The following is a 24,566-nucleotide window of genomic DNA, read 5'->3' as shown; positions in this document are numbered from 1 at the left end:
GAGGCTCCCAGAGAAAAGCAGAGTAGGAGCTAGGCTGACAAGGTGCCTGTGCATTCTTATGCAGCAATTCTGCTCTTTTAATCATGTGCATCTCACCTAAGACTGTAAGAGCCTGGACTCTTACTGGGACTCCTGGACCCCCAGTGTCCAGCTCAGTGCCTGTCCCGAGACAGGCATTGGGTCAGCGTCACCCCCATGAGTCTGATTAAAGATGGTGCACTTGCAACCTTGTTTCCGGGTGAGGTTGCCTCACACACCAGCAGCTGCCTCGCCCGCAGCGCATCCTGGTCTCTCTGGTCTGACATCTTCCTGGGTCCTCTTCTTTTGCAAATGGAGAGGAACACCAACAGAACCGCTGGTGATGCGTAAGAGGGGAGCCATGAACATGCAGGGCATCCTGGCTGGTGGGTCCCTGTCGTCCCTCTGCCCCGACACGTGCAGTCATCTCCAGCCTCCCCCTTCGAGGAGCCCCGCCCCTGCCTGGGCTCTGCCTGGTGAAGTGGCAGCATTACCCTCTGTTCCCGAAGCTCCAGGAAACAGAACTGTCCTGACGGCCGGGCACTGCAGAGGCTACTCGTCTGGGCTCCGGACAAGTCTGGGATCGGTGCCCAGTTCAGTACAGGAATAAAAAAGATATCCCAGCTCAACACTCACCGTGTCACAAAGGTCTGGGCAGATTTCTCTAGCTCCTCGGAAAGAAAAATGTGCTACCCACCCCATCTCCTTTATGACCCGCTCCCCTCCTCATCCCTGGGGAGACACCGTGCTCAGACCACAGGCTTTGACATACATGGGAATCTTCTCAAAGAGGTGGGGCTGATTAGAAGTCCCCACCCCCGTGCCCCCTCCCTGCCAACATCCCAGAGACACTCGCCTCTGAGTGCCCAGACAGACAGACATTCTGGGAGGCAGAGACAGACAGCAGACACTCTTCCAAGGCTTGGCACAGGTGATGTCACACGTGCTACTGTCTCCTTCCCTGACATTAAGGGAACAGCTTCCTGGCGGCAGCCCCTCCCCGCCCATCCTGCCTCTTGGCTCCAGATGCTAAAGGGAGCCCCTTTCTAGGGGCTTGTCCTGTCCCTTAGAGTGCTGATAGTATTTTTGTCCCTAGCAAGCCTGGCATCAAACAAAACACCAGAGTGGAGACAAGGATGAAAAAGCAGGTCCACTTTATTTACAATGATCATTTGGTGACACATAGATCTTTGGGCTTTTTGTGGCCTTCTTGAGACACACCTGAGCAGGGGCCCTCTCCCTCTGCTGGGTGAACACACTCCCCTTCCTCAGCTGGCTATGAGAACCCACCTCCTGTCAGGACCCTCCTGCTCTGACCAGCCTCCACTGCAGGTGGGGGGAGGGGGACATCCCTTCTGTCTCCACTTTCTGGGTAGTCAGTGTCCTCAAGCACCTGCCAGAGGTTCTCCTTACCTCCTTTGAAGACCCCATCTTGGTCCTACTTGGAGGCACCTAGTGGGGAACCCCACACATCGGTCTGTGGAGATGGGGGGTGGAGTCTTCTGGGGGTGCCAGGGACCAGGGCACAATCTTGGGCAGCTGCCTTGGGCAGAAGGCTGTTACCTGGTCTAACCTGTTGTTCGGGTTGGTAGGACCAGCCCAGTCTTCTCCAGAGGCAGAGCAGCGAAGTCCAGAAGTCCTCCAGGGGGCAGAAAGGCCAAGAATAGGGCCTGTGAGTATGGCAGCGGGCTCTCTTCCCACTTTGGACCTGGTCTCAGGTCTCTGGGGCCGCTATTCGTGCTTTGTGAGAATGCCTGCCCAGAACTGGTCCAGTCCCAGCGAGGAAGGCTTGACTGGCCAAGGGGAGGACCACCGCATCCACTTGGCCAACATCCAAGGCCACCCGCCTGGATTTCTGGAAACTCCTTTCCCTTTCTTTGGAGAGGTTGTTTTGGGAGGGAGGGGGTGGTCTATGGACAAAGACCTGTTGTAAAGCTTATGGACAATTCCACGATGGAAGGCAGTCAGAAACTCCGGATGTGGGGGGAAAGGTGAACATCGAATACTTCTGTTGCTCTCCTCCCCTCTGTCCCCCAATAATCAAGGGCTTATCAGGCGTCACCCTGAGCCAGGATGAGACAAGGGGTAGACAATAACAGAGACCACGAGGGAGGCAAGGGGCGGGGGCGGCAGGGCACCAGAGGGGAGCCGAAGCGGGCACGGCCAGGGTTGGAGACAGGAAGTCAGGCCGGCAGGGGCTGGGGCCGCAAGTCCTGCCCCCCCCTACCCCCCAGCGCTCTCAGCGCGCCTGGCCCGCCCGCTCCCTGGGCCCGGCCTTCCAGCGTCGGGGCTGCGCGGGCGGCGGCTGTGCCGGGGCGCCCCGCAGGCTGCACGTCCTCAGCTCCCGGGCCAGGCTGAGCACCTCGGGCCGCTCGCGCTCCTCCGCGTCTGCGTCCTCCTCCTCGTCCTCCTCCTGGATGCTGCTGAGGCGCGGCGCCCCACGGCCGCGCTCGGCGGGCGGCGGCCGGTAGGCGCACTTGGCGTTGAGCAGCCAGCGCAGCGGGGCGCGGGGCACCGAGGCGGCGGCGCCCCCCGCGCGGAGGTGCTGCTGGCGCACGTGGCGCGCGTCGCTCTGGCGCTGCAGGCGCTTGAAGTCGCTGAAGGCCGCCAGCGCGGTCTGGCGGAGCAGGCGGGCCAGGGCGCGCGCCTTGTGCGCCCGCGCCAGCAGCACGGCGTGGCAGCGCAGCACCACGGCCTTGTGGCGCGCCTGGTGGCGGTAGACCCAGGCGAAGACGCGCGGGTGGCGCCCGTCCGCGGTGCAGTAGGTGATGCGCGGCAGCAGGTAGGCGTGCGCCGGCCGGCGGCCCCCCGAGCCCCCCGAGCCCCCCGAGCCTCCCGAGGCGCCGCGCTCGCACGGCTGCATGCGGATGCCGTGAGGCCCCAGCGTCAGCTTCATCTTGGTGCCCCCGCCCGGCCCGCAGCGCGCCCAGATCTTGCCCACGGCGTCGTCGGTGCAGCCGTCGCCCTTGGCGTGCAGGGTGACGGCGTTGCCCAGGTACCACACGGTGTAGGTCGGGTCCTCCTTGTTGAGCTCCACTTTCTGGCGCCGGCTGCGGAACACGCGGCCCAGGCGCTCCAGCGGCCAGTCGGGCAGCAGGTCCGGGCAGGAGCGCAGGAAGCTGGAGAGGAGCGACGTGTAGGCGAGTCCCGGACTCAGGCTCTTCGCCTTGCACTTGGCCTCGTCCTCCACCAGCACGAATTTGTTGCGTCTCCAGGGCAGCATCGCGGCGGCGGGGGCCAAAGGGGCTGGGGGCACGGGGAGCTCACGGGCGTCCTGCCCGGCGGCCGGGGGAGGGGAGGGCGATCAGAAGCCCGCGGCCCCGGGGTCGCCAGCAGCTGGGTGGCGCCGGGGCCAGTCGGTGTCCGGAGATGCCCGGTGCCCGGCCGGGCTGGCAGCCGAGATGCCCGGGCGGCGGCCGAGCGTCCGGGAACAGTCTCCCCCGGGAGTAGCTCCAGCCGTCCGGGAAGCGAAGAGGGGAGGGGGCTGGGCGTGGTGGAGGCGACCCCCAGGCCCGAACCCAGGAATCCGCGGCCCCTGGCGCTCAAATTGCGGCTGCAGGGAAGTCGCGGGAGCTGGGGCTGGCGGCTGGCGGTTCGGAGGGGTAAACCAAGAGCGCGATTGCAGTGGGGACTCCTTCAGGCGTCGCGGCTCCACCTCCCCGGGCTGCCTACATCACCGGGCGGGACCGCTAGCTCTCTTGTCCCCTCCCTTCGCCCTCCTCTCTCTCCTCCCCCGCGCCGGCTCGCGCTGCTCTTCGCCCGGGACCCGGCACAGGCGAGGTGGAACGGGTTTAATCATTCTTCCTGGAGGAGTGGGGAAGGAGGGGCGGTTAAGGAGTAGAAATCTTTTGAAATGTACGGGAGGGCTTTGCTAAATGCACGTTTCTCTGACCTCCCTGGTGGTCTCCACACTCCCCTTGGCGCATTCGGGACCCCCCTCCTCTCTCCAGGTTTCCTGCTGCCTGTCAGTCACCGCGCATCCCTACCCCCATCTCTGAGTGCTTTTGGGTGGGTTCCTGATGGGGCTGGCCTGGCGCACTTTGCCTCCAGTCTGCACAGCAGAAAGCCAGCTGAGGTGGCCGAGTCCTGTAGTGGAAAAGTACTGTCGCTTGGTGAAGCTTTCTCCTCGGTTCTTCCAAGGTCATGGGCCAGGCTGCTGCGCCTGAGCCGGGAGAGCAGTCACTGCTCCAGCGCCTGGTAGAGCCCCTCGCCTGGCCGGAAGCACAGGGATACTTTTTGAGGGTGGGGGAACGTTCCGGAGCAGTCCTGGGTCTGTGGGAATTGCAGCTGAAAAGTTCCTTCTGGCCAAAGGGCTGCCTCTGGGCCCTCTGAGGATTAAATAGGTAAAACTCCTGTTTGGGAACTCGGAACCGCCTGGGTGGGGGGACGCATCTCCCCCTTTCAGGATTTGTTAAACCATAGGTTCTATAGAATCCCAGGTCTGCTCCGATGGGGCCCTTGGGGCTCTTACATAGCTCTTACACAGCCAACATCCAGGCTCCTTCCTTGGCTTCAGAACAGGTCATCTGGGGAGTCTTCTAGGTCAAGAACCAGCTCAGAAGCTTTGCCCTGCCAGGCAAGCCAGGTGACCTCTGGGAGTGGGGGCAGGGGGAAGATTGTTCAACGTTCAGGGTCAGCAGGCAGCAGTAGTGAGTGGCTGAGTTCAGAGTCCTTGGGGGAATCAAAGCCCCCCCACCCAATCTTTCAAATACCCCCCCAAAACAAACAAATAAAAACCCACAACTAGGCTGTATCACGGAATGTTTCTAAAATTACATGCAAATAATGAACAGACAATTACTTAGAATTGCAGACTCTTAGCCTTGGAGGGGCCCTCACAGATGATCTGGTTTATTGTGGCCTCATTTTATTTTCAATATGGAAATGTCTATTGCTTTTTAGTGATTATAAAAGTAATACGTGCTTGTGATCAACAATCATTCAAGAAGGACATGGAAGCCTCCCGCTGTTCCCGCTGCCCTGAAGATGTGGCCTCATTTCTCCACAAGAGAACAGGCTCTGAGAAGCACAATGAATGTTTTGAGTGCTTTTCATGGGGCTAGATTTGCCTCTTGGGCCAGAGGAGACATTAATTCAGCCAACTCCCTTTATGGGAAAAGCTTGAGGTGGTTTTGACCAGAGGGGTAGCTTATGGAGAAATCCTGCTGTTTCTTGCTTTGGGGTCTCCTGCGTAGAAAGCTCCGGGTGAGGGTGCCTTGAGTCCCTCGCTCTGGTGGGAGTGGCCCCAGCAGGGAAGTATTGACTGCAAAAAAGGACATACGTCCAGGCCTTTGAGGTTACTAGGTTCACATACAAGATGCAAGACACAGACTTAAATCTGCATTTCAGATAAACCACCATTTTTTCGCGTAAGTAGGTCCTCAGGATTGCATGCCTTTTGTCTGGTCCCTGAGCCTCGTGCCTCCCAGAGGAGGAGAGATCAAGGAGCTACAGGTAGGTGTGCAGCCTGGAGGGCCTTCACTGCCTCTCTAAGCTGCCATGGCTTCTGTTGCCACTGCCTTTGGGACATCCTCTCTGGAGGGCGTCCCCAGGGCTGTGGGAGATCAGTGTGCAGTAGTCTGCTTTTATGTGAGGTCCCCTGGACCTCAAAGCTGCAATTGACATTGTGAGTTCATTTGTTACCTTGTTCACAACTCACTTGTCCTCATTGGCAGGGATACCCACCTCTCCCTACCCCCCTGTCCCCCCCTCCTCCCATGCCTCACTTCAGGGCTCCTCCTTACACCCTTGGGCTTGGTCTCAGACCTGCACTTCTGCCAGGTTTGGTCCCTTAGCAGGCTCAGCAGCATCCAGAGCTCCGCTGTTCTTTTTATTCAGATTCTCTTCACTCTGGTCCTTGGTACAAGCTCCTTTGCATCAGCCATCGTTGTTTTATGGACTATTGTGCCGTTTGAAGTTTTTTGGGGGGGGGTGTCCTTCTTCCGCTCATTTTTATTTCCATCATATTGATACTTGTATTATTTTTATTTTAATTTTTTGATACTTGCATTATTTTTTATTTTTATCTTATTTTGTTTTTTAAAAAGATTTTATTTATTTATTTGACAGAGAGAGACAGCGAGAGAGGGAACACAAGTAGGGGGAGAGGGAGAAGCAGGCTTCCCACCAAGCAGGGACCCCAGTGTGGGACTCGATCCCAGGACCCTGAGATCATGACCCAAGCTGAAGGCGGAGGCTTAACCCATTGAGCCATCCAGGTGCCTTTCTCTCTGAAAGTTTTAATGGTCTCCCAGAGGTATAAGTTTCATAGCGATGTGCATTGACTCCGGGCACTTGGTGAGTCTGTTAATCTGGAAATCAGTCTCTTTTCATCTGGAAATCAGTTTGAGGGACATTTCTTTGTGTTAATACCCTCCATTCTGTTTTCTGTTTTTGTTTTTTCTTTGCAGATGTAGTTTAGTCAGATGTTGGACCTCTTGGACTGGTCTTCTCATTTTTCACAATGCTCTTTCCAATTTTCCATTTTTAAAAATGTTTGTTCTGTTTTCTGGGACATTACCTCAACTTTATCTTCCAACCTTTCCATTAGATTGTTTTTTTCATATCTTTCTCATAACTTTTCACTTCAAAGATTTTATTTATTTATTTGACACACAGAGAGAGATCACAAGTAGGCAGAGAGGCAGGCAGAGAGAGAGAGAGGGAAGCAGGCTCCCCGCTGAGCAGAGAGCCCGATGTGGTGTTGATCCCAGGACCCTGCGACCATGACCTGAGCTTAAGGCAGAGGCTTTAACCCTCTGAGCCACCCAGGTGCCCCATAACTTTTCACTTCTAAAAGCAATTTTTTGTTCTTTTTTAGAGCATCTCATTCTTGTTCATGTCTCAAAGAATAGTAGTTATAGTTGCTTTAACTGTTTTTTTAGTTTTTAGTTGTGGTAAAATACACATAACATAAAATGTACCATCTTAACCATTCTTTTTTTTTTTTTTTAATATTTTTATTTATCTAAGAGAGCGTGCGGGGGAAGGGGCAGAAGGAATCTCCAAGCAGGCTTCATGCTGAGTGTGGGGCCAGACTTGGGACTTGACCTCACAACCCTGAGATCATGACCTGAGCTGAATTCTAGAGTCCGACACTTAACCGACTAAGCCACCCAGGTGCACCCACCCACATCTTAACCATTCTTTTTCTTTTTCTTTTTTCTTTTTTCCATAAGAGAAATTTTTCTTTTTAAATCTGGAAGGAAATAAGCCTATACCCTTTTTTTTAACCCCTGACAGTCCAAGATAAATTTCTTTCTTTCTTTTTTATTAACATATAATGTATTATTATCCCCGGGGTACAGGTCTGTGAATTGCCAGGTTTACACACTTCACAACACTCACCATAGCACATACCTTCTCCAATGTCCATAACCCAACCACCCTCTCCCTTCCCCCACCCCCCAGCAACCCTCCATTTGTTTTGTGAGATTAAGAGTCTGTTATGGTTTGTCTCCCTCCTGATCCCATCTTGTTTCATTTATTCCTTTCCTACCCCCCAAGCCCTCCATGTCGCCTCTCAGCTTCCTCATATCAGGGAGATCATCTGATAATTGTCTTTCTCTGATTGACTTATTTCGCTCAGCATAATACCGTCTAGTTCCATCCACGTTGAGGCAAATGGCAAGATTTAATTTCTTTTGATGGCTGCATAGTATTCCACTGTGTATATATACTACATCTTCTTTATCCATTCATCTGTTGAAGGACATCTAGGTTCTTTCCATAGTTTGGCTATTGTGGACATTATTGCTATAAACATTTGGGTGCAAGTGCTCCTTCAGATCACTACATTTGTATCTTTGGGGTAAATACCCAGTAGTGCGATTGCTGGGTCGTAGGGTAGCTCTGTTTTCAACTTTTTGAGGAACCCTCATGCTGTTTTCCAGAGTACATCTAACCATTCTTAAATGTAAGTTCAGCATTGTGAATCGTATTCACACTGTTGTGCAACCAATCTCCAGAACTTTTTCATCTTATAAAACTGAAATGCTATACCCATTAAACAACAACTCCCCATTTCTCCCTGTCCTAGTCCTTCACAACCAGCATTCTGCTATCTCTGTGGTTCCATATAAGTGAATCATGCAGTATTTGTCTTTTTGTGACTGGCTTATTTACTTTGTATAATGTCCTTGAGGTTCATCTGTGTTGTAGCAGGTGCCAGAATTTCCCTCCTTTTAAAGGTTGTATAATATTCTATTGTATGGATATACCACATTCTGTTTACCCGCTTATTTGTTGATGGACATTTGGGTTGCTTCTACCTTTTGGCTGCTGCAAATAATGCTGCTGTGAATGTGGGTGTACAGATGTCTCTTCAAGGCCCTGCTTTCAAATTATTTGGATCTAGAACCAGAAGTGGAATTGCTGGATCATATGGTAATTCTATTTTTTTAATATTTTGAAGAACTACCTTGCTGTCTTCCATAGCTGCTGCACCATTTTACACCACACGAGGGTTTTAGTTTCATCTCCTCACCACTTGCTATTTTTCTGTTATTATTACTTTAAAAATATGTAGTAACCATCCTGATAGCTGTGAGGTGGTATCACATTGTTGTTTTGATTTGCATTTCCCTAACTATTGCTGTTGAGCATTTTTTTTCATATGCCCATTGGTTATTTGTGTATCTTCTTTGGGGAAATGTCTATTCAAGTACTTTACCCATTTTAAAATTGTTTAATTGTAGGAGCTTTTTACATATTCTAGGTATTAACCCCTTATGCCTGGCAAATATTTTCTCTGTTCCTTAGGTTGCCTTTTTATTCTGTTGATTATGTCTTTTAATGCACAGAAGTTTTAAATTTTGCTGTAGTTTATTTTAACTATTTTTACCCTTGTTGCCTGCCATTTTGGTGCACCATCAAATTCAATGTCATAAAGTTTTCTCCCTTTGTTTTCTTTTAAGAGTTCTATAGTTTTACCCTTACTTTTAGGTCTTTGAAACATTTGGAGTTAGTTTTGGCATATGGTGTGAGGTGAGGATCCAACATAATTTTTTTTTTTTTTTTTTTTGTATAGAGGTATCCAGTTTTTCTAGCACCATTTGTTGAAAAGACTGTACTTTCCTCAGTGAGTGATTTTTGGCACCCTTGTCAAAAATCATTTGACCACATATGCAAGCATTTATTTCTGGGCTTTCCATTCTATTCCATTGGTTTATGTTGGTATTTGTGTCAGTACTGCACTGTTTTGATTACTATAGTTTTGTGCTAAGTTTTGAAAAAGGAAAGTGTGAGACCCCCAACTTTATTCTTCTTTTTCAAGATTGTTGTTACTATCCGGGATCCCTTGAGATTCCATGGGAACTTCAGGATGAATATATTTATTTCTGCAAAAAGTGCCATGGGGATTTTTTTTTAAAAGATTTTATTTACTTATTTGACAGAGAAAGATACAGCGAGAGAGGGAGGACAAGGAGGGGGAGTGGGAGAGGGAGAGGGAGAAGCAGAAGCAAGCTCCCTATAGAGCAGAGAGCCTGATTCGGGGCTCAATCTCAGGACCCCAGGATCATGACCTGAGCCGAAGGCAGACGCTTAACAACTGAAACACCCAGGTTTCCCCTACCGTTGGGATTTTGATAAGGATTGCATTGAATATGTAAATTTCTTAGGGTAGGATAGACACATTGTAACAATATGAAGTCTTCTAGTCCATGAACATTGTCATGTATTTGTGTCCTCTTTAATTTCTTTCAGCAACATTTTATAGGTTTCAGTGTACCGATCTTTCCCCTTCCTGGTAAAATTTATTACTAACTATTTTATTCTTTCTGATGCTATTGTAAATGAAATTGTTTTCTTAATTTCCTTTTCAGATTGTTCATTGTTAGTGTATAGAAATGCAACAGATTTTTGTGTGTTGATTTTATATTTTGTAACTTTGCTGAACTTGCTTTAAAAGTTTTTTGTGGTATTTTTATGGTTTTCTAATTATAGTTGTTTTTATTTTTTATTTTTATTATTTCTTAAAAAGACTTTATTTATTTATTTGTCACAGAGAGAGAGAGAGAGCACAAGCAAGTGTAGCAGCAGGCAGAGGGAGAAGCAGGCTCCCCACTGAGCAAGGAGCCCAATGTGGGACTCCATCCCAGGACCCTGGGATCATAATCTGAGCTGAAGGCAGACGCTTAACTGACTGAGCCACCCAGGCATCCCAGTTGTTTTTATTTTAACATTTTATTTATTTATTATTATTGTTGTTATTATTTCTGGGGACTGTTGTGATTTTTATTCAATTTGGTATCCTGATTAAAATAAGAGCAATAAGAATTACGTTTTATAAACATTGCATTATTACTACATCATTCTGATAAGGCTTTATTTACATTGATTATATATAGAGAAAAAGATAACCTTGGAATTATAATTATAGTTGTTTTAAAAAGCCCTCTTCCATTTCAGGCATTGCTCTGCTCCCTGGGTTCCTTTTTCTTGTTTTTCATTTTTTTATTATTCATTTCTAGAAATATAAATCTCTGATTCTCCTGTGGACAGCTTTCCCGTACTGTCTGGGAATCCTTGTTTCTTGTGTCTGAGAGGCACAAACGCTGTCTGGAAACTCGTTATGTCTGGGGAGTGGAGAGGGATGACAGGACTTGTGCCTGGCCTCAGTATCTGAGGACGAACTCAGCCGTCGATGTTATAGGCAAGCCGGACAAAGGCTCTCCTTGCCAGAGCTTGAGTCAGACCCTTGTGCTCCGTTTTTGCTCTGGCCCCAGTCCTGCATCGCTTGGTCATAGCAAGAAACTCAGTAAGTCACTTTACTGATGAAGTAGGGCCCTGCCCTCCGTATCTGGTCACCCTCAATGTCTGATCCAACTCCTCACCCCCCACCACCCTGCAGGGGAGATCTGATCACCTTCAGCAAGAATCCTGCGGAGTCGGTTTAGTGAGAAGAGCCCCTCATCCCTGTTGGAGCCTCTTAACTCTCCACCCACTGAGTCCACGCTACTCCTTGGCTATAAAGCCCCACTTGTTCTTGCTGTTTTGGGAATGGAGCCCAGTTCTGTACCGAGGTCTCATTTCCCCTGTTGCAATCACTTCTGGATGAAACCTGTTTTTACCACTTTAACAGTCCAGCTCTGGCTTTTCTCGAACAACCCTCACAACATCAAGGTCTGTAGGGCTTTTCTTTTGGGCAAGCCACTGGCCCCAGAGAGAACTTCTAGAGCGGCCTGCACCTGGGGGAGGGCTGCCTCCCTCTGGGGGAGGAGTGGAGATGGGGCCTCCTGCCTCCTGATGGCCAGGCAGGCTGCCAGGGAATCCCTCACCTGGGCTGTGCCCCGGGGACAGTCCCTTCAGAGAGGAAGGCTCTAGTCCACCACCCAAGGGCAGAAGTGTGAATGTGTGCACTTCTCAGGAAAGGGGATGGCATCTGGGGCTTTCACTGTCACCTTCCACCCGACCCCGGTTCCTGCCTCCCCCCAACCCCGGTTTCTGTTGTCCCCACCCTACTGAGCTTGCTACCCCTTCCCCGTGTGCCTTCCAGAATGTTCTTAACACCTCGGAGTGTCTGTCATCCACTTCTCTCTTTTTTTCTTGTCAGTTGATGCCACTTTTGGTCTTTTGTTGTCATCTTGGTGAGGCTTGGGGAAGGACTGGGGAGTTTACCTCAATTTTCCATGTCTACCGGTCTCTCCTCAGTAGTTTCAGAGGAACCATTATTTTATTATTATTATTATTTTAAAGATTTTATTTATTTATTTGACAGAGAGAGAGATCACAAGTAGGCAGAGAGGCAGGCAGAGAGAGAGGAGGAAGCAGGCTCCCTGCTGAGCAGAGAGCCTGATGCGGGGCTCGATCCCAGGACCCTGGGATCATGACCTGAGCCGAAGGCAGAGGCTTTAACCCACTGAGTCACACAGGCACCCCATTATTATTTTATCATTTTAAAAAAGATTTATTTATTTTAGAGAGAGAAAGAGAGAGCAAGGCAGGGAGGGGCGGAGGGAGAGGGAGAATCTCAAGCAGCTCTGTGCTGAGTGCCAGCCAGACCCAGCTCCGTCTCACTCTCCTCAGATCCTGACCTGAGTCAAAACCGAGCGTCAGGCGCTGAGCCGACTGAGCCCCCCACCCCACCCCCGGACGCCCCACAGATGGGTCAATGCTGTGCTTAGGAGTCACATGTCATATTCTCATGACCATTTGTTCCTCGGATCATAAAAGCACCTCGATGCACATCAATTGATTCGTTCATCTGTATTTATTTATATATTCATTCAACAATGTTTTTCTGCCAATTGAGGAAGCTGGACTCATTGCCACTGTCCTTTTTAGTCTGGACATTGTGCCATCATAGGAATCGTTTTACTGGGTTGGTGCTGAGTTCAAAACCAGACACTGCAGGGGACACTGATGAAATGCGTGAGATGTTCCCACTGTCGCCAGCCACTGAGAGGCTCCTGCTGATCCCTGCCTCCCTGGTATTCATGCCTGTGCACTGTCCCCCCGCCCCCACACTGAGGAGTACTGGCGTAGGTCATGGACCAGCCATTGGAGAAAGGACATGGAGTGGTTTCTTTTCTTTCCTTTTTTTTTTTTTTTAAATTTTTAAAGATTTTACTTATTTATTTGCCAGAGAGAGAAAGAGAGAGCATACACAGGGAGAGGAGCAGGCAGAGGAAGAAACAGTCTCCCTGCTGAGCAGTGGGGCTCGATTCCAGGACCCTGGGATCATGACCTGAGCTGAAGGCAGATGCTTAATCGACTGAGCTGCCCAGGTGCCCCATGGTGTGGTTTCTGAGGCAAGGACATTGTGGGTCACCGTCTTTGGTGGAAATCAGCTGCTGGGTCACGAGGACACTCGAGCAGCGAGTGTCTGGAGGAGTCTACATGGGGAGAAACTGAGGCCTCCAGCCAAGAGCTGGCATCAGTTCATCACGCATGTGAGGGAACCACTTGGAAGTGACCTGGCTGCCCCAGTCAGCCCTTCAGGTGACCCTGACCCAGCTTTCATCTGGACTACAACCTCGTGAGGGACCCTGTGCCAGACCACGAGGCTCCCCTGCCCTCCACAAACTGGGACATAATAAATGCTTACTGGGGTCTTCACTTGCTAAGCTTTGGGAGGGAGGATTTTTTTTTTTTTTTAAGCAGAAGATAATTAAGACAATCCCTACTCTGTCAACAGCCCCCCCCCCCCCCACCCCTATGTGCCTGCGCCCCACCCACACGCCTGGCTTCCCTGGGAGACCCTCTCTTGGCCTCAGCCATGCTATGCCAGGCTCCTTCCGGTCCTGCCACCTCCCCAGCCCTGTCCCCTCCTCTCTGCAGGTTGTTCCTGCTCACCCCCGTGCTTCCCCTTCATCTAGTTCTCTTCTAGCCTGTTCATCTTCCAAGCCAATGCTGATGTGTCACCACCAGGGAAACAGTCCTCTAAGCTCTCCCGCCTTCCCTTGGTTCTGTCCCTCACAGCACCCTTAAAGCATTGATCAGAATTGTCATCGTGTCGTTATATGTGTAATCATTTATATAAGGCTTGACTTTCTCTACCCCTAAGACTCGGAGCACGCCGAGAGCAGGGAGTATGTCCATGCTTTACGCTGCTGAACCCCACAGTGCCCCCGAGAGCATCCAGAACCTAGCAGGTTCTGAAAAGACATTTGTTGGACATGAGCGTGAGAAGGAGAGGTGCTTCTGCCTGCTGACTCAGTGGTCATCCTCTCCGCTAAGACAGAAGCAGCTTAGAGCAAATCCCGAGTTCATTGTTCTGAAAGGACAGCACACACACTTAAATTTAAAAAAGAAAAAAACAAAAAGCAAAAGAGAAAAAAAAACCTAAAACACAAAACTCACTTCCGACAATGACTCATTTTGTGACCTTGGGCAGCTTGCCTTCCTTCTCTGAAAAAGGTAGAGAGTAATTGGTGCAATGTTTCTCTTGAAGGCTGGGAACTATTTCATTTAGAGGGCTTTTGGCAAGGTTTTCAGAGCTCTTAAAGTACAGTTTTCTTAATATTCAGGTGGTTGTAAGTGATTGCGTAAATTGTGAATAGAAATGAGTTATGTTCCGGTGTGGAGGCATCACAGTTCTAGGTGTGTGTGTGTGTGTGTGTGTGTGTGTGTAGGTCTTTGGGTGCTAAACTGATAGACCTTTGTGTGTCTATTTGTTTTAAAGAAGAATTTATGTTTGTTCTAGACTGCTCATGAACATCTAAAATTCTACAGATTTGTTTGAAGCTGAATTTTTTTATTAAAAGATTTTATTTACTGCGGCGCCTGGGTGGCTCAGTGGGTTAAGCCGCTGCCTTCGGTTCAGGTCATGATCTTAGGCTCCTAGGATCGAGTCCCGCATCGGGCTCTCTGCTCAGCGGGGAGCCTGCTTCCTCCTCTCTCTCTCTCTCTGCCTGCCTCTCTGCCTACTTGTGATCTCTTTGTCAAATAAACAAATAAAAATCTTAAAAAAAAAGATTTTATTTACTTATTTGACAGAGAGAGAAAGACAGTGAGAGCGGGAACATAAGCAGGGGGAGTGGGAGAGGGAGAAGGAGGAGGCCCGATGCAGGGCTCGATCCCAGGAATCTGGGATCAGTACCTGAGCTGAAGGCAGATGCTTGACGACTGAACCACCCAGATGCCCCTGAAGCTGTGTATTTTACAAAGATTTATTTATTTATTTGAGAGGGAGAGAGAGTATGATTGGGAGGGGGCAGAGGGAGAGAGAGAACATCAAGCAGGCTCCACAATGAGGGCAGAGCCTGACATGGGACTTGATCTCACAACCCTGAGATCAGGCCCTGAGCTGAAAGCAAGAGGCAGATGCTTAACTGACTGTGCCACCCAGGTGCCCCTGTTTGAAGCTGTATTTGAAGCTGTATTCATTTCTCAGTCATTTGGCTCTATTCTTTTGTGATAATAATAAACCCATATTTAGTGAAAGCTAACTCGGCACCAGGCATTATGCAAAACCTTTTCCTTCACCAAGCCAAACCTTACAGTCACTTTTTGCCAGACAGGAACTGTTGTAATCCCCATTTTACAGATGAGGGGACTGAGGCTCAAAGATGATAGATAGCTTCTCTAAGGCCACGCAGCGGGTGAAGAAAGAGCTGAAATCTGTTTGGCATGCTCTTAACCTTTGGAAAAATTGCACATGTGGATTTGTGATTCAGAAATTTTAAAAAAGGAGTGGGGTAGGGGCTCCTGAGTGGCTCAGTCGGTCAGGTCTCTGGCTCTTGATTTTGTTTCAGGTCATAATCTCAGGGTCAAGAGACTGAGCCCCACGGCAGGCTCTGAACTCAGCGTGGAGTCTGCCAGAGATTCTCTCTCTCTTTCCCTATTTCCCTCCCCCTCTGCTTGTGCTTTCTTTCTTTTTTTTATTTTTAAAGATTTTATTTGTTTATTTGACAGAGGGAGAGAGATCACAAGCAGGCAGAGAGGCAGACAGAGAGGGAGGGAGAAGCAGGCTCCCCACCGAGCAGAGAGCCTGATGTGGGGCTCGATCCCAGCACCCTGAGATCATGACCGGGGCCAAAGGCAGAGGCTTAACCCACTGAGCCACCCAGGCATCCCTGCTTGTGCTTTCTAAATAAATAATTAATTAATTGTTTAAAAAGGAAAGAAAAAGAGGAGTGTGGCAAGAATTCCTATTCATTCAGGAGGATGTAAAATGTCAAGGAGCCTTCGGGATAGCGTTGGTCCATGATCAGATGCCTGAGTGCCGAGTGGTATAAAGGTAGGAGATGAACACGGGTGATGGATGAAATGTTCTTTTCAGCGCACCTGTGTTCACGAGATAAGCTCCTGGTGCATCCATCAAATTATAGTCTGGTTCAAAGCAAAATCACGTTTGCGTAACAAACAGAAGAGTCTCAACTGAGGCCCGTGTTTGGGTACAGCTGGCTCTCGGGAATGCAGACAAGAGGAGACAGCTGTGTCCCCCACCCTCCCCAGGCCCTGAGCCCGGGCAGGTGGGAGCAAACACAAGGCCAGAGGCAGGGATGTGGCTCCGTTTTGTCCCGAAGCTGATCTCGACGGGCCCCCCCTCTACTGGACACCCTTCCCTAAGCAAATGTGGTTAGTCTTCAGTCACTTTGCCAGCCTTTCAACAGATGAGTTCTGAGCACTCGCTATGTGGCAGGCACGGGGACAGGAGTCCGCAAGCTATGTGTGGGCCGTGTCTGGAGCTTATATTCTTGGCTGGGAGAGGGGTGTGTGTCCTAGGAATGTACACAAAACGAACGGTTATGCAAATCATTATTTAACTATGTGGTGAGAAGAACAGAGGGCTCTGAAAAGGGTCAGGGGCAACCTGCCTGAGGAAGTCATTTCATTTGAAATCTAGGGGTGTTGGCCGAGGAGAGACTATTAAAAAAGCACAGGTTTGGGGCACCTGGGTGGCTCAGTCATTAAGCATCTGCCTTTGACTCGGGTCATGATTCCAGGATCCTGGATGGAGTCCCACATTGGGCTCCCTGCTCAGCAAGGAGTCTGCTTCTCCCTCTCCCTCCCCTGTGCTCATGTTCTTTTTCTCAAATTAAAAAAAAAAAATAAGATTTTTTTTAATAAATAAGATTTCTTTAAAAGATGTTATTTATCTATTTGACAGAGAGAGAGAGATCACAAGTAGGCAGAGAGGCAGGCAGAGAGAGAGGAGGAAGCAGGCTCCCTGCTAAGCAGAGAGCTTGATGCGGGACTCAAACCCAGGACCCTGAGATCATGACCTGAGCTGAAAGCAGAGACTTAACCCACTGAGCCACCCAGGAACCCCGCCCCCCTCCCTTTAAAGCACAGGTTTATTTAGTTATCTATGAAACAATTCCCTTCACAACGCAGTGGCTTACAACAGCAATAATTATTTGATTACCTCTCAGGGTTTCTGTGGGTCAGGAATTCTCAGGGTCTCTACTTAGATCTCAGCCACATGCTGGCTGTGGCTGCCATCATCTGAAGGGTCGCCTGGGGCTGGAGTGTCTACTGTGACAAGGTTCACCCTTGTACCTGGCAAGATGGCATGGCTGTTGGCAGAGGCCTTAGTTTCTCTTCATGGGACTGCTTGCGTGTTCTCGTGGCATGGTGGCTGACTTTTCCTCAGAGAGAATGAGCCTAGAGGCCATCACAGAAGCTGCAAACCCTTTATTATTAGTCTCCAAAGTCACAGAGTGTCTCTCTGCCATGTTCTATTAGTCACACAGGACCAGTCCTGCTCCAGGCTGGGAGGGACTCTATCAGGTTATGTGTGCTGGGAAATTGGACTCTTGGGAGGCATTTTAGAGGCTAGTTACAAATGATGGGTCAGTAGGGGTTGAGCAATGGCGCTCCAATACAACGTTTTCCTGGAGCCCTCGCAATGGGTGGGTGGGTCCTATCCCACACCACTCAAACCACTGGACTTGTGGCCAGGTACTGGTCCTTGCTGTTACCCATTGTTGCTCCCAAATCAAAATCCCTTTCTCCCCCCCTGAAATCTCCCATGTCACCAGACTGTGCCACCCACATGCTGTGGCCATTTACCAGCCCCAGGGACCTTTTCCCCCTGAAAGATGTTAAGTCCTGGCTCATTGTTCTCTGCTGTAGCCACAAACAGGATCCCCCACCATTTCAGCCCCCATGTCCTCCTGTGAGGATCCTGTCTCCTGCCCCAGTCTTAGCACTCATTCCCATGATCCTGAACAACGCAGGATAATCTCTCCGTTGCGTGGTCCGCCGTTTGCCAGTCTTTATTCTATCTGCTACCTTAACTCGGATTCCTGTTCGCCTTGTAATCTAAAATATGCCGAGATTCCAGGGATAAGGCTGTGGATATCTTTGGGGAGGGGGGCGTTATTCTGCCTCCCACAAGTCCCCTCAAGTGCTTTGCTCTTCCCCCAGGTTGAGTTACTAACCCAAGCAGAATCCCAAATCTCGCTTCACCCAACCATTCACCTACTGCACCCGCGCAGCTCGGTTTGGCTGGACCAAGACGGAGACCGCAGCTTGGTCTCCATTCATGACTGTTCATCTCAAGCAGACATCAGCCAGCCAGCCGGTTCTACTCTATGTCCCAAGTCCATTCACTCTCCCGCTCTCCGTGATGACTTCACACCTCCTCTCCCTCCAGACCCCCACGCCTCCTTCCTGGTCCTCACTCTCAGCTGTGGATCTTGCTTTCTACTTCACAAAGAAAATTGGGGCACTAGGAAGAGAACTTCCTCAGACTCAGCAGCACACCCTCCCGCCCACCTGCATCTGTGCTCACATGCTGCTTCCTTTCTGCTACCGTGGAGCAGCTGCCTAGAGCCGGCCCTCCACCGCAGGGAGTGAGCCCACAGCCCACCTCATTCCCCTCCCTGAGAGCCCCTGTGCCCTCTTCTGTGTTCTCAATTCCCCCCCACTCCCCTTTTTTGGGGAATTGTTCCATCAGCATACAAACATGCCATCATTTTTCATCCCATACAAAATGAGAACAAAATAAAATCCTCTCTTGATCTGACATGCCGTCTTTAGCCAGGGCCTACTTCCCCACTGTTCTTTGCAGTCGAACTTGAAAACGTACTCTCTGCTTCTTGGGTCCAGTTCCTTCCCTCCTGGTCTCCTGGATCCGTTCGTTCATATCCGGCTTTGGCTTCCACTGTGCTTCTCAAGGTCACGGCCGACTGCCAAACTGCTAAATCAGTGTCAACTTTCAGTGCGCACCATAACTGAGCTCCCAGCAGCATTTGATACATCTGGTCACCCCTTCCTCCAGAACATTCGTCTTTACATCCTTTTTGGTGTCCATGTCTCTCCATGGCCACACTCTCAAGTTCCTCCACCGGGCTCTCCTCATCTCCTTGACCTTCAGGTGCTGGAGTGCCCACACTCCCTTGGTGATCTCATCTGGGCTCTTAGCCCAAAATACCATTTTATAAGCCAACGACCTCCAAATTCTATCTGTAGCCTGGACCTCTCCTCTGAACTCCAAACTCTTTCCTATCCTAGACTTGCAGGTCACATAAACTTCTCATATTGAAAATGACCCAAACCAGTGATGACTAGCCTGCCAGTTACTTGGGCAAGAATTGAGCATCAATCTCGACTCTTTCCTTTCCTTCACACCCTCAGCCAGTCCTTCTTCCCTTTTACCTCGGCTCTTACTTCAAGAACGTCGGAGGTCTGACCGCTTCCCACCACACCCACTGCCCCTACCCTACTCTCTGCCCTCATTCTCTGCTGTATTTTTCTCCATTGACGTGTTTCCGTTTGTCTCAGTTTCCTATTGTCACTATGACAAATGACTACAAGCAGTGGCTTAAAACAACCCAAACTTATTATCTTAATAATTCCGGAGATCAGAACACCGTAGGGCTATATTCCTTTTGGAAGCTTGGGAGATAATCTGTTTCCTTCCCTTTTCCACCTTTTAGAAGTTTCCTAAACTCCTAGGTCTGTAGCTCCTTCCTCCACCTTCAAAGCCAGCAGCATAGCCTCTTGTTTATCTGGGACCCACTTGGATAATCCAAGATAAGACCCTCATCTCAAGATCCTTAACTTAATCATGACTGCGGAAACCCCTTTTGCTACTTCAGATGAAATATTCACAGATTCACAGGGATTAGGACATTTTTTGCAGGGGGTGGGGCACTTGTCAACCTACCCCACCTTCTGAAAAACCATCTTTTCCTTCTGTGTTGTTTATCATCTGTCTTCTTGGGGGCAGGATTTACTTTGAGGAAGGTTTTTGTCTGTATCCCCAGTGCCTAGGACTATCTGTGGTTGATAGTAGCTGCTCAATAAATGCTACTGTGGCATAAACACCTGTTGTTTCGGCTGTGGTTGTGTTTGCCTGTTTTTGGGCTATGTGCCCCCAGCAACATTGGCTCCTGTTGGAAAGTCCCTGCCACCTAGGCAGCAGGCAGTGTTAACAGTGCCCAGCGTGGTTTCAAGGAGGGCACTGGGCAGCCCCCCAGCCCAGCCAGGCTAATGGGAGCTGCACTTCCCTTCCATTTTTTCCTAGGCTGCTTCAGTGCAATTCGATTTAATTCTTTGATGTTTTTTTGAGTGGCGAGGTGGAAGGCTCAGTCCCGCCCCACCGCACCAGGAGATGTCTAGAAAGAGCCACCGTCTCCCTCAGCTTCAAGCCCGAGATTCATCTCCAGTCTCGAAAATGGTATTTGGTTACCATGGCAACTGAACTTCTAAAAAAACGGATGTCAAGCAACATGCGGATCCCAGTGCTCATGGCAACCACTGTTCTGCATATTTTGGGGAGAAAATGTGTCTTGTCTTCTTCCTGCCTGGGGGTTGAGGAGGGGGAAGGTGAGCTGAGCAGCACCAGGTTTCCTTCCAGAATTGATGAGCCCCTGAGGGTATCGGGTTAAGAGGCCGAACCCCTCCCCCAGTGTAAAAACAGCTCTTTTCCACAGGGTTGCATAACCAATATCTAACACACACACACACACCCCGCCCCCCGCGACACACACACCCCCTGGGAAGGAGATCTGACTCCTGCCCCTCTCTTCTTTGATGCTGTTCAAATCCCTGGGGCCTTGCTTGGCTTCCGCTGGGCATATATACAGGAACCCTCGCCCCCCACTTCCCATGGGCTGAGGATCTGACAGGTGGAGGCATAACCCTATAACGCTTCACCCATTGTCCTGCTTACTTGCTCTTTGATTCATTCATGCATTTCCTCAGTAAAAATTCACTAAGACCCTCCTGTGTGCCAGACCCTGTGCTGGGGCTGTGGGGGCAAGTAGGACACGATTCAGTGATCCTCGTTCTCCAGCCCAGAATCTTGCAGAGGAGATAAGTAAACACTCAAATTACATAGTGGCTTGAAAGAAAGAGGCGTCGTGCATAAGGCACAGGGAGGAAGGGGGTGCTTAGCTCTGGCGTAGATGTAGGTGGGGGGAGGAAATCAAAGAACCCAGCCTTGTTTTAGCTTCTTTTATGGAAAAAATTGGCCCAATTCTATTCATTCGAGGAAGACTTAAGAAAATACCTCTGACAGCTTTCTTAAAGGCATGTTGGCCCCTCCACTCCCTCAAGGGAAGGCACACATTTTCCCCAGTATAGTGTTTCTGAAATCAAGATGTCTTATGATCAATGTCCCTATTTAATGAAGCGTTTCTTTCCTCACTCCCAATAAAATTGATAGTGTGTCTTATAATCAGTGGTGTCTTAGAATCAAGAAAATGTTGTTCCCAATAGTCATGAGTAACTAAGCCTGAGACCTCCGAGAATCTCCTCCGCCTCGGATTCCTGCTCGTATTTTTTCCCTGAAGAAGTGTAGCCTTTCCCGTTAGAAATCAGGTATGAGGGGCTTCGGGGTGGCTCAGTCAGTTTAGTGTCTCCCTTTGGCTCAGGTCATGATCTCAAGGTCCTGGGATTGAGTCCCAAGTCAAGCCCTTAGTCGGGGCTCCATGCTCAGCCAGAAGTCTGTTTCTCCCTCTCCTCTTGTCCCTCGCTCAGCTTGTGTGCATGCTCTCTCTGTCTATCAAATAAATAAACAAATTAATCAATTAAAAAAAGAAAAGAAACAAGGTATGGTTCCAGTCAGAAGGATTTTGAGGGGTTCCCTGACTTGGGTAGCAGCTAAGTTAGTGTTCAAGAGTCAGACAGCCTGGGTTCCCTTCAGGTCCAGGCTCCTCACTGTGAGACCCTCTCAGACCCTCATCTGTAAGTTCATCTTATTATGTAACTTTATCCTTCCATTTGTTCATTCAACTAATTTTGTTTGAGCATCTACTCTGAGTTGGGACCTATCAAAGAACTAGGAATGCAGGAGTGGACAAAACATAAAATCTCTGCCTTTGTAAGCTTACATTTCATTGGGATGGACCAATGATAACAACACAAATTATTAAAATAGAGTACATTAAATGGTAGTAAGTGCTCTGGAGAAAAATGAAGCAGGAAGGGGTGGGGGACAGCTAGTGCAGGGTAGTTGGGCTTAGCAGTTGTGATTAGGTTCACTTGGGAGTAACAAAAAAAAGTCAAAATGATGGTGACTTAAAAAAAGACAAAAGTTCACTTCTTTATGATAGATGTAGGAAGTCCAGGCTGACTTTATACCCTCTAGGGATCCAGGACCCATTTATCTTACTGCTCTGCTATCCTCAGCACCTGGCTTCTCCCTCATGATCCAGAATGGCTGCTGGAGCTCCAGCTATCTTGACTATATTCTAGCCGACAGGAAGAAAAGAGGGAGTGCAGGAGGATGAGCTTCTTTATAAAATCAGGACGTGTCTTATGATCCAAGTATGTAACTATTGAAGTGTTTCTTTCCCTACTCTTAATTAAACTGATGTTTGTTAAGAACATTCCTTGGAATGTGACATTTCCCTTTCCTCTCCTTTGTATGGAACTTTGTTGCTGAGATGGTTATACCTTTGGAAGAAGGGCCGGGAAATGCCGTTTTTATGTGCCCAGCTGAAACCAGGAGATTTTATGACAAGGCAAGAATGGATGGGACCAATATTGGGTGCGTTAGCGTCTCTGCCACTCACTGTCACACAGATTTGATTAGATAATGCATTCAAAGGATTTCGCATAGAACAAGCACTCGGTAAATATTAGCTATATTTCAGTGCGGGTTTTCTCCATGTATGTGTGGTTGGGAGCTATTTGCGCCTGGTAAATATTGAGTAAACGGGGGTTCAAGGGTCTTAAGTGACTGCCCCATGGCCACAGAATGGAATTGTCGTGGGTCCTGTCTGGGGAGCTTGAGTGGGTCTGCCTGGGAAAGAGCAGGGAGTCATATGGGGGTGAGGGTGTGTCAGGGATGACCCTGTGGAAGTCCTCTGAGTTTGAGGACCCACACGATGCCATAGGAGTTAGGGCCCTGACAACGTGCATTGTGCTCTGTGCCTTAGGGCTACCGGCTTCCCCAGACTGCAGTCCTTTCCAGCATGTGGGCCTTGTTACCTCTCCTGCCAGCCTGATAGGTGTTGGCCATACAGTTTGGTGGCTTTTCAGAGCCATTTCTTTTATTCGGACATGCCTCTGCTCTGCTCAAAAACTCCTTGCTGCTTCCTGAGTAGAGTGCGGATTTCACCATTTGGTGGGCATTGATGTACAAGTTTATTAAATTAATCAGTTACAGAACCTCATTGATCAGGCTTTATTTTCCTAGCCTCTTTCCCCACAATTTCCACACTCCCTGCTCCAAGTGGAATCTTTTCTTTTGTAACTCAATTGTTGCGTTTTTTTTTGAACATCAGGTCATCAAACTGTTATTTAAAAATAATTGTTTCAATGGAAAAAAACAAACAAACAAACAAGGGCTAGACTGTTTCAGACTTACAATACTCGGGGTTGTCTTAGCTTACCAGACCGTTTCCTGGCCTCAACCTGCAGCCCCTGGACCACAGGAACAAATACATGTCCCAGATGATACCACCGTATTATCCCACCCCTTGGTCACAGTGATTGGTCCAGGCATGGACACGTGACCAAAGATAACCAATGCAAGGTCTTCCCTGAGAGTTTTCTTTAATGCCACTACCAGGAAACTCTTCCAGTCCCCTCTCCCATTTTGCACACAAGACAAAGAGCTTAACCCAGAGCTGCTTGCAATGATGATGTAATTGTAAGGAGAAAGATGAATGGTGGTAGGAGAAGGAAGTAAAAAGGCAGCGGAAAAATAAGGAGGAGGGAGAAGAAAGGGGAGAAGAGAAGAGAATGAATAAATACGGGTGCCTTTCAGTCCTGGATCCATGTGCCCTATTGGCCAGCATCACCACTGTACCTTTCCTAGTTAGAATATTGTTTTGTAAAATATTTTTTCCTTTTTGGCTTCAGCTAGTTTGAGTTGAGCCAGAGCCGGGACTGGAGGAAGGCAAGCTTGTTTGTAGAGACCTGAGAATGAGTGCCTCCTTAAATTTGCATCCTAGAGTACAAGTTGGTTCACCTTCATCTTTGGCCCTCCATTGAGTTTCACTAACTTGGAACTGAATGAATTTTTGATCAATAAAAATTCTATTTATATTTTGTAATCACAAGTTAAAAACATATTCGTTGACCAAATTGGCCAAATACATCTAAATATTAATGAGTGCCTCCTGTAGAACATAGGTGACTGGATCAAAGCCCATGGGTATCTAGACCAATAAAGGAAACTGTAGCTCATTTCACATGTGCCAACTACTGGTTGGGCTGTAACACAAGCTATTACATCAAGAATATGGTTGTGTCGGTTATAATGTGATCAGTTGTTGTTGTACATTTCCGAGTTCTTGTTGCTCCGCTATGTCTTATGGCTGGTGGAGTGGACACTGATCCATCTCCCTTTCTTGGGTTACAGTGCCTAGAACAGTGTGTGTTGCATAGAAGGCAATCAGTAAATATTTATTGGATTGGACTGAACAACACTCTGATCTTTGGCCAATCCTCACACCATAATGCATCTAATATTGGTTACACCATTCCTTCTTGACGAGTCAGTGTTTTCCTTCCCTGTCCTCCGTGATTGGCTCAGGGATGGATATGAAATCCAAGGCAGTCCATGGAACTCAAATCATAGGAACTTTTTTGAAACAATTGTGAAAGGGAATTCCTCTTCTACTGGGGCTGCAAAGCTGTAAAGATATGGGTCTAGGGCTCCTGGTGACTGCTTTATGACCTGGGGATTGACTGCCTCA

General features: G+C 49.0%; 2 protein-coding genes across 2 annotated transcripts in view; one reads left to right on the top strand and one right to left on the bottom strand.

Moving 5' to 3' along the window:
- Positions 1-1,155: 1,155 nt before the first annotated feature.
- On the bottom strand, positions 1,156-3,775 carry FAM43B (family with sequence similarity 43 member B). Its single transcript, XM_059376474.1, has one exon. It carries the CDS (start codon positions 3,239-3,241, stop codon positions 2,258-2,260), a length of 984 nt encoding a protein of 327 aa, XP_059232457.1. The 5' UTR covers positions 3,242-3,775; the 3' UTR covers positions 1,156-2,257.
- The window catches only part of MUL1 (mitochondrial E3 ubiquitin protein ligase 1), a 38,905-nt gene continuing 17,055 nt past the window's right edge, over positions 2,717-24,566 (top strand). The window contains exon 1 of the mRNA XM_059376472.1: positions 2,717-2,800. The gene's annotated coding sequence lies outside the window, so the exon portion shown is untranslated. The remainder of the gene's footprint in view (positions 2,801-24,566) is intronic.

Source organism: Mustela nigripes, chromosome 14 (genome assembly GCF_022355385.1).
Source record: "Mustela nigripes isolate SB6536 chromosome 14, MUSNIG.SB6536, whole genome shotgun sequence".
NCBI lineage: Eukaryota > Metazoa > Chordata > Mammalia > Carnivora > Mustelidae > Mustela > Mustela nigripes.
The sequence above is the reverse complement of the archived record's forward strand: the minus strand, read 5'-3'. Positions and strand labels throughout refer to the sequence as shown.